General features: G+C 53.7%; 1 protein-coding gene across 1 annotated transcript in view; it reads left to right on the top strand.

The window, feature by feature from the left end:
• Positions 1–4,092: 4,092 nt before the first annotated feature.
• The window catches only part of MMEL1 (membrane metalloendopeptidase like 1), a 28,509-nt gene continuing 17,367 nt past the window's right edge, over positions 4,093–15,234 (top strand). The window contains exon 1 of the mRNA XM_034671197.1: positions 4,093–4,625. Within this exon, the coding sequence (XP_034527088.1) occupies positions 4,139–4,625 (487 nt within the window). The 5' untranslated portion in view covers positions 4,093–4,138. The remainder of the gene's footprint in view (positions 4,626–15,234) is intronic.

Raw genomic sequence — 15,234 nt, 5'->3', positions numbered from 1 at the left:
AGGAACACAGCACGGCAGTCAGGCCCCACATCCATCTTTGAGCGTCTGGTGATGGGAAACGCTCTTGGTACCAATTTATGTATCAGTCAGGGTCCACTTGGGAGACAGAAACCACACCAGTGATTCAAATGGCGAGGATTTAATACAAAGAATTGCTCGTTAGATACGAAGATGTCAGTTCTGTACCTAGAGTAGAAGGAACTCCGGGGACCATGGAAGCAGCAACCGCAGAGCTCAAAGTCAGATGACCCAGCCTCTCCAAACAAGCTGCCAGCCGTCACCCACACCGCTCAGCTTGGTGACCAATCTCCCCTGCATGTGCCCCTTGCCCCATGTGGTGCTTCCCAACCACACCTTTGTGCCTGGCACTGGGCCTCCATTCTCTCATCCGACTATGACGAATCTTATAGATGAGAGGACTGGGGTTGGCTTGGGTGCTCAGTGGCAGAGACCAGGGACAGTCAGACCAACCTGGCCCCTTCCCTCCTCTCCAGGATACCCAAGGCCTGACATCAGGAAGCAGCTGTCGGGAAGGTGTGTGGAAGGGGGACTCCCGCAGGCCAGACTCTCACCCCAGCTCTCTCTGAGTGCTTCGGAAGTGTACTTCAACTTTCTCCAGTCTTCCGCCTTCTCTGAGCAGGGCACCCCATGCCTGCCTGCAGCACAGATGGGCAGACCAAAGGACAGATCTGACTCCTGCCCTACAGAGGCCCAGAGACACCTGCCAGATGGGGCTGGGCTTCATGCAGAAGACAGCAGCTTGCCCCACACCATCCTGCCTGAGTGGGGGACAGGAAAGGGCAGGTGTCTGCTGGGCCTGAGAGCAATCCCCTGCCCCATAGCAGCAGTGACCAGGCTAACTGCTAGACCTTGCCCTGGTCCCAAGGTTGATAAGGGAGGTGGTACCCACCCCTCCCCCCCATGGTGGGCTGGGCTTCCAACTCCCACATCTCACATCTTTTGCCCAAGCAACAGGGAGGGGTGAGCAGGGAACCTCCACTGGCCCCTGAGCTCACCTAGGAGAAAGGATTAAAATCCAGCCTCCAGAGTGTCCCAGGCAGCAAGGACCTGGGACTCCCTGCATCCAGGGACCTGGCTGGGGCTGGGGGTCTGTAGCTCCTTGGCCTGTGGAACCCCTTCCCTGGTTTCTCTTGGCTGCCAGTTACCCGAGCACTGCCTTCCTGGGTCCCACAGCGGAGCCGGCAAGCTCAGCACCCAGTTCGCTGGCCCGTTGCTTGCTCACAGCTTGTGTTTCATTGACAGAGCTGCAGATAGAACGCATGAACAGGGCAGCTCGGACAGGAGAAGTGGGGACTGAGCTCCAGCTATCGGCCAGCATCTGCAGCCAGGCAGCCTTGGTGGCGGCATACAGGGATGCACTCCAGCTGGCTGAGCTGGTCCCTGCCCACCCCAAGCTCCCCCAGGAAGGGCAGTCCTGGCCTCTTACTCCCCTGACCTCCCCTCCCCTGACCTCCCCTCCAGGCCAGGCTACCAGCTCCTCGCTCTGGGCGGGGTTCCCAACCTTCGGATGGGGTGGGTGCTGGGAGACAGACAGCGGGCTGAGTAGACCCTTTCCTGGGCTCTGGGGGTCGTGTCTGGCATCAGCCCCCACCCCAGGATTGCCCTCCTCCCAGGCTGGAGCCAACCTGAGAGGCTGCCGAACAAGGTCTGGGCATTGATGGCCCTGCCCAGACACCCTTCCAGACCCCCAGGTGCCTGGGGGGACAGCTCGTTCCGTGGGGTTCTGAAACAAGCAGAACCGTGCTGGTGCGCAAGTCGGGTCTGAAGGAGGGAAACCTGGCTTCTGGCCGGACCTGCTCCGCCCGGAGCCCCGGGCCCCCATCAGCGGGGTACCTGATTCACTCTCTGAAGCTCTGGAGTGCCTCTGTCCTGTCAGAAGCCTCTCTCCCGACCCCCACCTCCCCTGACACTTCCACCTGGCGACGCCCCCGGAACCACCAATCTCACTGGAGACTGTACTAGCAGAATCCCATGGCAGCGTCTTTGCCAACCCCACGGCCGGTGTGGACCTCTGGGTCCCGCGTCTCGGGCAGGGTGGGGAGAAGGATCTGGCCTTCCTTCCCAGCGGCCCCTGCAGCCCCTTTGGACTGTGGAATCGAGGAGGGGGGAGGGGGGAGGGGGCAGGACGCAGGGGCCCAGGGAGCCCTGTGCTTCTGGAGATGCTCTGCCCCCTCCCCCCACACCAAACCCAGATGGAACTCCAGGCCTGTGAGGGGGAGAAGGTCCCCGCCTCCAGGGAACCCACGCCTGCATCACAAAGGAGGCCCGGAAGCCTCAGGCCCCACCTGAAGCCACTGCTCTCTGCCCCTGGGAGCCCTCCCACCTGGCCCCAGCTCACCAAACCTCTAGGCCATCCCGACCCAGCCTTCTGAGACCTGCCCGTGGGGGGCGGCCGTTCCTGAATGACCTGGAGGTGAGCTGAGTGCGGGGCCTGCCTGCAGGCCAGCTTCTCCGGGCAGCACCGAGGAACTCCTTACAGTGCCCAGCCTGTCTCCCAGGGGTGGACAGAGTGTTTTGTGTGCAGCCTGTCCCTGGGGCAGGCACCCCCCACCCACAGAGTTCCCCTCCCGGCAGGACCCCCCTTTCCTTGGCTGTGGCCACAACAGCCCAGGGAGGCCAGAGCAGCCCCTTTCCTGATTCCCTAGCACTGGGCTTGGCACTCAGCCCTCAACAGGAGAGTTAGTGTGTGTGCACGTTTCTGCCATATCGGGTCCCTGGAAGTGAGCAGGACAGAATGAGTGAGTGAATTCATTAGTTCTGATGGAAGAAAGCACACTGGTGAGACCAGAGCCGCAGATGGCTAGGTTGGGGCTCAGACTGGTCCAGCTGAATCCGTTCATTCATTCAGCATTCAGATGTTGGTGGATGCCTCCAGGCTAGTGGGTACCAGTGTGGGAGCTGGGGGCCCAGGCAGATGGAGCTCCCCGCCCCCATGGCGCTGACATTCCCCTTGGGGAGGTGGACAATGGAGATAGAAGGGGCACAGAGGCCAAATCGTCCATCCGGTGGCGAAACAAATCAGGTCTGGGGTCGGGCTGGCTCTGTTGAATACAACCCAGGGAAGGCTTCACTGGGAAGGTCACCTTGAGCTAGGACTTTTGGGGAGTGAGGGGGGAGCAGGCAGGAATCTGGGGGAAAGGCAAAGCCCCCAGGAGAGGTCTGGCTGGGGGTAGGGTGGGGAGGACCGAAGGAGATGCAGAGGTGATGGGGGCCACGGGGGATCCTGAGATCAGAGCAGACCTGGCTTCTCCTCTCAAGCCAGGTCATGGGGCAGGTGAGGCCCAGACCCCCGGATGCTCGCAGGTAAAAACCTCTGACCCAGCCCCTCCCCCCAGGGCAGGACTGGGGTTGCCTTCCTCAGGCTTCTCCCACACTCTGGGCCCCACCTGGTGCAGGGTGGGCACGGGGGCTCATTGGAGCAAGTGTTCGGTGTGTTTGAGGACCGAGAGAGCCGGACACAGGGAAGAGCGGTCCGCTGCTCTCCAGCTGCACAAGCAGCTTTCCGGGGCAGGGCTCCACATGCCGGCAGCAGAGGCGTGCCCGCACACGTGTGTGTGCACACTCGCACGCACACCTAGAGCACAGACACACACTGGCTCCCACTTGCACAAGGGAACACACAGATCCCAGAGCCCAACCCGCAGGCAGCACGCCCTCACCCGCACACGCTGTCAGCCCCGAGTGTCCTCCACCACCACCCACCTCCTGGCACGGTCCCTCAAAGGACTGGGCAGGGGAGGGTGGGGAAGGAAGGCACAGGAGCGGCACACCAGCCCGGTGACCACTGGAGCCGGCCCTGCCAGTTCCTTCCTGGCCTTCTGGTCACTGCCTACATGGACGCAGGTCCCTCTCGTCTCTCCCCTGCCCACTCCTGGGGGCCCAGGGGCCCACACCACTTCCCAGGGGTTTTCCTGACCCAGCACTCAGGCCTGTAGCTCCAGGACCCCCTCCCCACCCGCTGGCACTAGGGCCCCTGGCAGGCTCCGCTGCAGTAGCCCTTGGCAAGCATGGAAGCTGGGCCACCTGGGTCCCTAGTGCCACCTCCAGCTATGAGCAGAGGGGTCCCTGGACCTCCCCTCCAGAGAGCGGGCTTGGAGAAGCTGAACTTGGGAAGAGGATGGCACCATGGCCGGCCCTCTGGGCACCCGCCCCCCCCGCCCACCGGTGCCTCGGGCACTCAGAGACTCTGGCCCAGGGAGAGTGTCGCAAGCCAGAGACAGGGCTGAGGGCCGGGTGTGGACCTGGCAATGGGAGAGGAGACACGAACGTCCTCAAAGGACCAGCACCTGTTCCCAGCCAGCATCAGGCCTCTTGGCCTCGGGCAGGACCTCAGGGGCTCCACACACGTCTCCCCTGCCCTGGTGTCCCCACCCTGGCCAGACACAGCCCCTGCCCTTGGCCTTGGGGTTTCTCAGCTGTGCACTTTCCCCCGGCTAGAGACTTGGTGATGGGGAAGCCCGAAAGCCCAGTAGGGATGGTGGAGATTGGCGGCTGGCCAGGACAGAAGCACCGAGGCTTCCTGGAGGGGGGGCTGCTGCTGCTGCTGCTCCTGGTGACAGGCGCCCTGGTGGCCCTGGGCCTCCTCTACGCCACCCACAGCAGAGGTGAGTGAAGGCGCCCCCACCGCCGCCCCCACCTTCCGAAGCGCCTGCGTGCCCGCCCACCCTGAGGAGCCAGTCTTGTCAAACGGGGCAGGCGGGGTCTGTACTGGGCGCTGACCTGCAGGGGGCCAGCAGCCCCTTCCAGAAGGCTCCGTTCCAGAGCGGGCTGGCGACAGCCAGTTCTGCGGGCTCTGCGCTACGCGCTCCTGCGGGACTCCTGAGATGCACAGACCAGGGTCCCCACACCGGCCGCGCGGCCCCCTCCCCTCCCGCAGGCAGACACCGTGCACCGCAGCTCACAGGAGCCACAGCGGCGCCCGATCCCGCCGCCACTCACCTCTGTCTCCATGGCCGCTGCACTGCCGTTGCCGGGTGGGAAGACCCTCCTCCCCCCGCCCCGCTGAAGGTCGTGGCCTCCCAGACAGGCTTGGCTTATTGCAAGGTGGTGGGAGGGGTCAGCCTGGGGTCCTAGAGATGGGGGCGCGGCCAGGGCTGCCTCTTCTGCCCCCTCTCCTGTTCCCTGCCATGTGGACCTGAAGGGGCTGTCCCTGTTTTGGGTCGGGGGCCTGGCAAGGGGCACAGGTGCAGGCAAGCCGCACCCCCTGCTGCCCGCAGGTGCATGCAAGGGGCACCGCCTCAGGCATGGACACGGGTGTTCACCGGGCACAGGACTCAGGAGAGGCGCTCCCTGGCACTCCCAACACTTGGGCATCACAGCCTCTGTCCATAGAATGTTCCCTCACTGGCCTGGCGAGGGCCGTCTGCGCTGCAGTGGGACCATCCATCCATTGCTCAGCTGTGGATGTGATGCGCGTCCCAGCCCAGGGCCACTCCCAGCCCGTCCAGGTGCCTGGCAGGCCCCTGCCAGCTGCTTTGGTCTCTGGTACCTCTGGGTCTCCTGTGGGTAGATGGGCTCGGCTCCACGGGCAGAAGTCAGGAGGACCGCTGGCTGCACAGAGAGCCTCCGGGAGCCCAGACCTCAAGGAGCCTTTGTTCAGAGCTCACTGGGCTGGAAACCCCTTGGTTAGGGGCTTCCAGAGGACAGGGCTGGCCCCTGACCCCCGTCGTAGCTGTGGGGCACAAGGGGGCCCCTGTCTTCTCCCAGGTAGTGCCGAGCAGCATGAACCTCATCAGACAGGGGGACCCTCCCTACCCAGTCGGCCTTCTCCTTGTGGTCTCCTACATACAAATGGGGTCTCTNGTCGTAGCTGTGGGGCACAAGGGGGCCCCTGTCTTCTCCCAGGTAGTGCCGAGCAGCATGAACCCATCAGACAGGGGGACCCTCCCTACCCAGTCGGCCTTCTCCTTGTGGTCTCCTACATACAAATGGGGTCTCTGCTGGGGCTCCTCAGTCAGAACCCCATGCCCCTACCCCCAAAAGTGACCCCCCCAACCTGATCTCGGTCTCAGGCCCCACTGAGTCCATGGAAGGATTTATATGCAGCATTACTATTTATTTCTAAGCGCTTTCTCATTTCCACTGCAGGAAATGAGATATTTTGAAATTTTTTTTTTTAATCCAGATGCATGGAGATCTTCCTAGTTACCCTTTTTTTCATTGGTTTCTGCATTAACTGCATTGTTGTCAGAATCTGTGGCTTATGTGATACTGATTCTTCAGTATTTGCCGACTCGCTTCAGGACTAACGCGTGGTCAGTGCTGCCTGTGACCTGCGTGAGTTCACAGAGGACAACTGCTAGACAAAGTCGGAGATGCAGAGAAACCCGTTAGATCAGTCGAGTCTTCTGTCTGTTTGGGGTTTTCATGCGTTAAGTTTCATGCGGGAGAACCGGTTTCCCCCGAAACTGTGCCAAGTAGCAACTTGCCCATGCTGAGGCTGTGTTGTTATGTGAATACAAATCCAGAATTAGCGCATCTTCCGTGACCTACCATCGCGGTGACCCTTTCTTACCTTAACGCAGTTTGCCTGAAATTCCGTGTTGGCTGATAGGAGTCTAGCTCCCCGTGTCCATCTGTTCCCTTCCGTGTTTCTTCCAAACGTTCTGTGTCCTTAGCTTTCGCTGTGTCTCTTGCAACAGTTCGCGGCTGGGTGGGGGCCTCCGTCTCTTACCTGAAGCACCGAGTCTCTCCCACTCACCATGGTTACAGGAACGGCTGGTTTTCCTCTTGTGCTTCTCACGCCTCTTCTCTCTCTGGCCCCTCCTATTTTGTTCTCTAGTCTCCCTCAGCTAGCTTGCAAGCTTTCGATCACAGTCCTTTAAGGGGGTCATCTTAGATTTTTTGTTTGAATAGTTGTTATTTTAAAAGTTACAGACAAACCCTTTTCACAACATCAAGTGTTTTTATAGAAATTACAGCGGGAAATACAGCCCATCCAGGAATCCTGGTCCTACAAGCCGCGGCAATCACTGTCCATCACAGAGGCCAGCAAACTGTGGCTCATGGTTTATAAATAAAGTTTTATTGGGACACGGATGTGCCCATTTATCCACGTATTGTCTGTGGGTATTCTCATGTTACAGGTGAAGTTGGACGGGCGAGACAGTTTGTACGTGGCCCCCAAAGCCTAAACTATTGACTGCTTCACCCTTTACAGAAAAACAGTGCCAACCCCTGGACTGAAGTGTCTTCCCATGTCTAAGCCTTGACTTTGAACCCTTTTTACTGCCCCTGTGGGTTGCCGAGGCGGCGTTACAAGGTCGCGGTGAATGCCCAGGCATGGCTAGGCATGCCGGCTCCCCCAAATCCTACCTGCGTGAACTTGGCTGGTTTCCTTCATGCCTCGGTTTCCCTATCTGTAAAATGGAGCATAGCATGGTACATACATTGGAGGCTTACTTGAGGGCCCATGATTTAATACATCGATAACACTTAGAAAAACGTCTATGTCTGTCATGCTGTTCATGATCAGACATGATAGCAGAATGGTGGATTTTGTTGCTTACCCAGCACCAGGGTGGTTCCTGACATGCTGAAGGGAAGGCAGACTTAGCCCCTCCACCAGCCAGGCCCTGCCCTCCCAACATAGTTGCGTCTTGTCTTTGGGGTAAAGCCGCGGACACCGTTTACAGTATTTCTCCTGAGTATTATTCACAGCTGAGCTCTCTGCCAGTATCTGGTTTCCTCATCATCACTAGCTGCCTTGTTCAAGAGGTTTCCTTTTTTTTTCTGTCAAATTATTTTATTACAAGCCTGTCTTTACCCATCTCAAGTATCAACCTCTTGCTCGTAAGACAGATGTTAACTGTGGGACACGGCTTGAGTGCGAAGTATTACTAGCCCACCAACAGCACCTATCGTTAATTCCTGTCGATGTGAGTCTGTTCAAAATGACATTTCTCAATCTTAAAGTTTTTTTCCTAAACTCTCTGATCTTTTCTCCAAATAATTCTTACGACGTGAGCAGCTTCTAACACCACACAAGGAGTTACACTTGCTGTCTCCTGCAAAAGGTTATGGGCCTGAGTGAGAAAGTCCTTCCAACATTAAAATTGTATCTCAGCTCTTCTTACCCACCTGTGTGGCAACTGTCTCACTCCTGAGGCCCGTCAAAGGGGAGACGGTATCATCTCTGCTTGGAGGGGCTCATCACTCCCTGAAACTCTGTTTTCCTAGTTGCCCTCTGACCTCGGGTCCCAGGTGGGCTCCAGAGAAGTTGTGACGTCTGTAGATTATCTGCATTTTCCTTGTTGTTAGAATGGGAATGGAATTCTGTCATGACTTTTGACTTTCTAAGCAGAAAGCAGAATTGTTCCACCTTAGATCCATGTGCGCATATTTAACTTAATAAAGAGTCCGGTTAATCAACACCTCCGTATTTCTTCCAAACAACGCAAGCATTTAGAGCAGGTCAATTCCTCTTCTCCTCCACCCTGCCCATGTTATTGTGGGCAGCACCTGGCGTCTATCTTATTTTTATCTGCACTGAAGTTGGGGAGCGCTGATTCAGTGTTTGCTGAACTTGCTGTAATCAGAATAACCAGGGGCAATTGTTAGAACTCCAAACCTTGGGCCCTGTCTCAGTCTGCTCAGGCTGCCATAATAGAAATGCTATAGGCTGGAAGTTCAAGATCAAGGTGCCAGCCAAGTCATTTCCTGGGGAGGACTTTCTTCTGGGCTTGTCGTGGCCAACTTCCCACTGTGTCCTCACGTGGCACTCTGGTGTCTCCCCTCTTCTTCGGATGAGTCCCCACCCTTATGACCTCATTTAACCTTTGTCCCTGGGGGTCAAGGCTTCAATTATGAACTGGGGAGGAGCCACAGTCAGTCCAGACCTTTGTCCAGGTGTGACCCCGAAATCTATAGGACGAGCCCGTGAGGCCTCTCTCCTGATCAGGCAAGATTGGGGAGCACTGCTTTAAAAATCTTTCACACTTAGTTTTTGTTTATTTGAAAATAACTTCATTTAGTACCTGTCCTTCAGTGATAGTTTAACTGTTGTGGTAAACCTGGCCTAATTCTCCCTCGGTGGCTTGAAGATTCAGTCTCACGGTCTGGCTTCCATTGCCGCTGTCCAGAAATCTGGGCCCATCTAACTGTCATTCCTCATCAGGTGAACTTTCCTTCCCTCTGAGCTGTCTTTTCTTCATCTTTGGTATTTTTCACTTTTGTCATTGAGGCATCGAGCTATGAAAATTTGTGTTGTTCATTCTGCTTTGGAGAGGTTCTGATCCCTGAATCTCAGCATTGACACCCTGGATTTATTGCGGGAAGTTGTACACCATCTTTTTGAATATTGTGTCTCCCACGTGGCCTCCCTTCCCCCGTTCTAAAACTCTGTTTACATGTGTCCTTGATCCTCTCCACCTCTATCCTCTGTGTCTCTGGAGTTTTCCTCTCTGACTTTGTCCTGCATTCTGGGTCAGTACTCTGAACTACTCTCCAGCTCACTCAGCCTCTCTTCGCCTGTGTTCTCGCTGCAGAAATTCTCCCTGAAGAAGCCCTGCAATAACTTGGAACACATACACTTTAGGACACTGCCTTTTCTCATATATGAATTAAAATGTTGCTTGTGTTTTGCAAAATGTCAGTTCTCCAAACATACGTCTGAATGTTTCTGTACTGCAGTTAGATGAAACCCCACAATTAGAGTGGCATGCTGTCACTCAGGTTTCAATCAACAAAATAAGCTGCAGCTCAGGGAAAAAATCCATTTTGGATTTTTTTTTTAATTTAATCTCTGTGGGGGCGCCTGGGTGGCTCAGTCAGTTGAGCATCTGACTCTTAGTTTCAGCTCAGGTCATGATCTCAGGGTCATGTGATCAAGCCCCGCACTGGGCTCCATGCTGAGCATGAAGTCAGCTTGAGATTTTTCCCCCTCCCCCTCCCTCTCCCTCCCCCTCTNGGTTCTCCAAAAATACGTCTGAATGTTTCTGTACTGCAGTTAGATGAAACCCCACAATTAGAGGGGCATGCTGTCACTCAGGTTTCAATCAACAAAATAAACTGCAGCTCAGGGAAAAAATCCATTTTGGATTTTTTTTTAATTTAATCTCTGTGGGGGTGCCTGGGTGGCTCAGTCAGTTGAGCATCTGACTCTTGGTTTCAGCTCAGGTCATGATCTCAGGGTCATGTGATCGAGCCCCGCACTGGGCTCCATGCTGAGCATGAAGTCAGCTTGAGATTTTCCCCCTCCCCCTCCCTCTCCCTCTGCTCCTCCCCCCACTCAGGTGTGCTCTCTTTCTCTCTTAACCTCTCTTAAAAAATAAATAAATGAAATCCTTTAAAAAATTTAATCTCGGCAACTACATTCTTTTGCATTTCTAGAATTTATAATTTTTTCCTTCACAGACTCTTTTTTAATGTTTCATGACCTTGTTTTCAATGTTTCTTTTACTTCTTCAAACATACCTGGATTAGTTTCTGCTTCAGTGAGGTATCGATGCCCAGCAAACTGCCCCAGTGCCCGGGGTTAGAACGGCGCTCATTTACGGGGACATGTATGTGCACAGCGTGGCGGGGGTCAGCTGACCCGGGTCGGGCTCGCAGGGAGACTCTGTTCCATGGGAACTGCACCCCCACGAGCACCAGCAAGCAGGCCTGGGCGGGTGCCTCTCCCAGCAGGAGTCTAAGAGGACAGCGGAAAGCACACAGGCCTCCTGGGGTCTAGACCCAGAACTGCAATGCCATCCCGTAGCATCACCTGCACCTTATAATGTGGCCAAAGCAAGCCGTGCAGCCAACCCACAGGCAAGAGAGGGAGGAGATGTCCTCTGGCCAAGGCATGCGGGCAGAGGAGGTGAGATGTGAGGCCCATTGTGCCCCACACCTGCGGGATCAGAGAGTCCCCAAATAGAAGATCCTCAGGGACCGGAGTTCTGCATCTGTTTTGCACACCCGTGGAAGCTTGTCGTTGCATCAGGCTGAATCCCTGCTCGCACTGGCTTCACCTGTGGGGACCCTGTGTCTCTCGGGCCGAGAAGTTTCCCTCCAGAGAACATGTGTGTTTGTTTCCATCGAACACCTAGGGAGCCACCAGCCTGGTCATGCTTAAAATAAGTGTCTCAGCTTGAGGTTTTCTTGGCCACACGGTCCCGTGAACTCGCACCCATACCTGCCTGACAACCAGCCCGTGATCACACGTTCTCCAGGGAGGAGGGCTATTTTCCACCCGTCTAAGATTTCTGCAGCTTTCTTTTTTGAGAGAGACAGAGGCAGACAGAGAGAGGAAACATAAATCATTCAAATCATGGCCAACCTTTAAGAAGAGCAAAACTTACAGACAAAAATCTCCAAAAAATGTTTTTTTTCGAACTATTTTTTTAACGTAGAGAGTCTATGTGAAAATACTTCACCTATTAGAAAAGTGATGCAAGCAAATATAAAAGAACAAAGAGGGAGTTCTATGTCAGTTGAGTGTTAAGGAAAGCTGCTCCCGTCGGGAATTAAGAAGGAGAAGAGCATCCTTCTTGGGGTCTGTTTGCTGTGTTTCCTGTCGGTCCTATTTTAGCATTAAAGGAAGCTTCATTTCTATTCGGCCTTTGTGTCAAAAGGGCCTTGCTGTTTTGCTTCCCAGTTAATAACTGAGGTGCCTGGTGGCTCAGTCAGTTAAGTGTCTGACTCTTAATTTCAGCTCAGGTCACAATCCCAGGGTCTTGAGATCGAGCTGCATATCGGGCTCCACGCTGGGCATGGAGCCTGCTTAACACTCTCTCTCCCTCTCCCTCTGCTCCCCTCCCCAATAATTACTATAACAATAATAATAATAATAATAATAATAATAATAATAATAATAAGGTCCCATCGTTCCTAGATCCTGTGTTCCAGTTGTTTTAAAAGTAATTTAAAAATTTCTNTTCTGCTCCCCTCCCCAATAATAACTATAACAATAATAATAATAATAATAATAATAATAAGGTCCCATCGTTCCTAGATCCTGTGTTCCAGTTGTTTTAAAAGTAATTTAAAAATTTCTTAGAACAGCTTTGGGTTCATGGAGCTATTATGAAGATAGTGCAGTGCGCAGAATGGGCCTCGCCAGCTTTCCCAGTTAACCTCTAACTCTACGCCTAGGATACATTGTTGCAAGTAATGAACCAACATTCCCGTCTGTTAACTAAGGCTGTACTTTATTCAGATCTCCTGTTCTGTCCCAAGATCTTCCAGGACTCCACGTGACATTATTCATCAAGCCTCCTTAAACTAGTCTTGGCCGTGACAGTTTCCCAGACTTCCCTTGTTTATGATTTTGACAGTTTTCAGGGGTCCTGCCCTCGAATTTTGTAGAATGTCCCTCAGGTGGGATTTGTCTGACGTGTTTTTCATGATTAGACTGGGGTGATGTGTTTTGGGGAGGAAGCCCAGAAATCAGGGGGACATACTTCCAGTGACATCAGCACTGCTGACCACGATCGCACGGCTTGAGCCCATAGCGTTCATCAGGTCTCTCCACCTTAAAGTTACTTTCGCCCCCACTTTCCATACAGTCCCCTTCAAAAGGAAGCCACCATGGGCAGCCCATTCCCAAGGGGTGGGGAGTTAGAATCCACGTCCATAAAGGCGGGGCTCCTACATACACTATTTGGAATTCTTCTGTATGGGGGATTTATCTATTTCCCCCCATTTATTTACTTATTCGATGATCTATTTCTGTCGGCATGGACTCATGGAAATCTATTTTATACTTTGGATTGTAATCCATTGCTAGTGTATTTTGTTGTGGAAATAGTTCCAACTTGGGCCACTGGAGGCTCTGACACACCCCCCATCCTGTGGCTTTGGGATTTTGGAAGGCAGGGGAGCACTTTCTTGCTTTCTATCTTTTGTTCCAGGCTCATCTTGTATATTTCCTGGCCACCATTTCTCCAAGGATCCCTGGTTCCTTTTATCGGCTAACAGTGTTCGAAGCCACACTCGGGCTACTGGGTGTGATTCTTGCTACTGGGTCACTTCTTGGAGCCGCTCTCAGTGACAGAGCGAAGACGTGTGTGTGCACACACATGCTAACCCTTGTGTATACACGCTCTCTGTAGCACTGCTACGTGCAACCCTCTGTGTCTCTATTAGGCTAAACGGGAACCTCTAATCCGTGATCACACACATCATTCCGGCCTCCTGCCCTGGCCGGTCTAACCTCCACTGCAGCGGTGAGGAATCTGTCCGTCTACCAGCCACGTCAGATTCCCTCGGTCCCTAGCATCCCCGCGGGACCGAGCTCACCAACGACAGAACAGCACCGCGGACAGCTCCTCTGCCTTGGGTCTTACACACTGTTCCGTGCCAAGGTTCCGTAGGTCAGCACCCTCTCCCCCACCCCTTTCTGCGAGGTTTCTTCACCCACTTGTGATACATTTTGGCCCTTGTGCTGCATTCTGTCCTGGGACCTGAGACCTCCTCAGTGATTTTCACATCTGCCCAGGGATACCCCTTGCGCTCCCTCGTCCTATATCCACCACCACTACCCCGCACCCCTGCCAAATGCCCGGCGACCATTGTTTACCACCTCTGTAGTTTGGGTCTTTCAAAAGGCCGTCTAGTAGTGAAGAGAAGGGCCATATGCACCCCGATGTTCAAAGCAGCATTGTCCACAATAGCTAAATTGTGGAAGGAGCCGAGATGCCCTCCAACAGACAAATGGATTAAGAAGATGTGCTCCATATGTACAATGGAATATTACAGCCATCAGAAAGAACGATTACCCTACCCAACATTTGCAGGAATGTGGACGGGACTGGAGGAGATAATGTTAAGTGAAATAAGTCAAGCAGAGAAAGACAATTATCATATGGTTTCACTCATTTATGGAACATAAGAAATAGCAGGAAGATCGGTAGGAGAAGGAAGGGAAGAATGAAGGGGGGTAAACAGAAGGGGGAATGAACCATGAGAGACTATGGACTCTGGGAAACAAACTGAGGGCTTCAGAGGGGAGAGGGGTGGGGGAATGGGATAGGCGGGTGATGGGTATTAAGGAGGGCACGTATTGCATGGTGCACAAGGTGTTATACGCAAATAATGAAGCATGGAACTTTACATCAAAAACTAAGGATATACTGTATGGTAACTAACATAACATAATAAAAAATTATATTTAAAAAAAAAAGGCCGTCTAATTGGAATCGTGGTGTATGCCGCATGTTTGGATGGCTTCTGCACTTGGAAATATACACGTAGGATCCATCCCTTCACCTTTTCGTGGCTTGATAGCTTATTTCTTTTTAGTGCTCAATAATAATGCCATTGTATGGATGTAATACAGCTTCCTTATCCACTCCTCCACTGAAGGACATCATGGTTGCTTCTAGCTTTTTGGAATTACAAACAAAAAAAACTGCTATAAAATTCACATTCAGGTTTTTGTGTGGGGGAAATACCTAGGAGTGGAATTGCAGGATCTTTATGGTAAGGTTGTGTTTGGTTCTGTGAGAAACTTCCACACTGGCTTTCAGGGCGGCTGCACCATCTGGGGATTTGGGGATGTTTTCCTCTGTTCTGTTTTGTGTTTTTCCTTCGTGCCATGGTCTGGGTCACCCACGTTGACACGGATTCTGTCTTGTGCATACTCAGTGTGTTGTGAAGCCTGTAAAACCAATTCTTCACTTCAGTTCTTTCTTACCGTGTCCATTCATCTGGTGACGTCCACCACGTACCCACACCCGCTTCCCGTCTCCGGTGCCAGACCCTTCAACTGAATTATCATAACCACTAAAGACTTTGTCTGCTGACTCTGACATCTGGTCACCCCAAGTCCATGTCTTTGGACTATTTTGGGTTTTCCTTGATGAAGGGTCATATTTGCCTGCTTCTTCTTGGCGGGGGGGAGGGTTTTCACGCTTTCCTGCCTGCCCATGTCCTTGGGGAAGGCCCCTCGAGAAGGACCTGGCGGGTGGGTGCGCTCACAGGCTCTGCCCTCACAGGTTCCTCCGGCTTCGCGCCCCAGCGCCCAGGGGAAGGCTGTCGCAGGCCCCTCTCTCTGGGGAGGACCCCTCCCTGCCTGGAATTTGGCTCTGTAGTTTTCCTGCCCGCGGCTCTCAGGCTGGTCTCTGCAAACCCCCATGTTCTTGCGTCTGCAGCTTGTTCTCCTCACTGGGGAGGGAGCCACGGTCGCCTCCAACTTTCTTCATCCTGATCAGAAGCAAAAGTCCCTTCTCCTCCTCGTCTCTGTCCCTGAGGGAGTGGCCCTTTGGGGTCCAAGGCCTAGTTCTTGTCCCA

The sequence above is a fragment of the Ailuropoda melanoleuca genome, chromosome 11 (assembly GCF_002007445.2).
Source record: "Ailuropoda melanoleuca isolate Jingjing chromosome 11, ASM200744v2, whole genome shotgun sequence".
NCBI classification, from domain to species: domain Eukaryota; kingdom Metazoa; phylum Chordata; class Mammalia; order Carnivora; family Ursidae; genus Ailuropoda; species Ailuropoda melanoleuca.
Note: the sequence above shows the minus strand (reverse complement) of the source record. Positions and strands in the feature narration are given on the sequence as shown.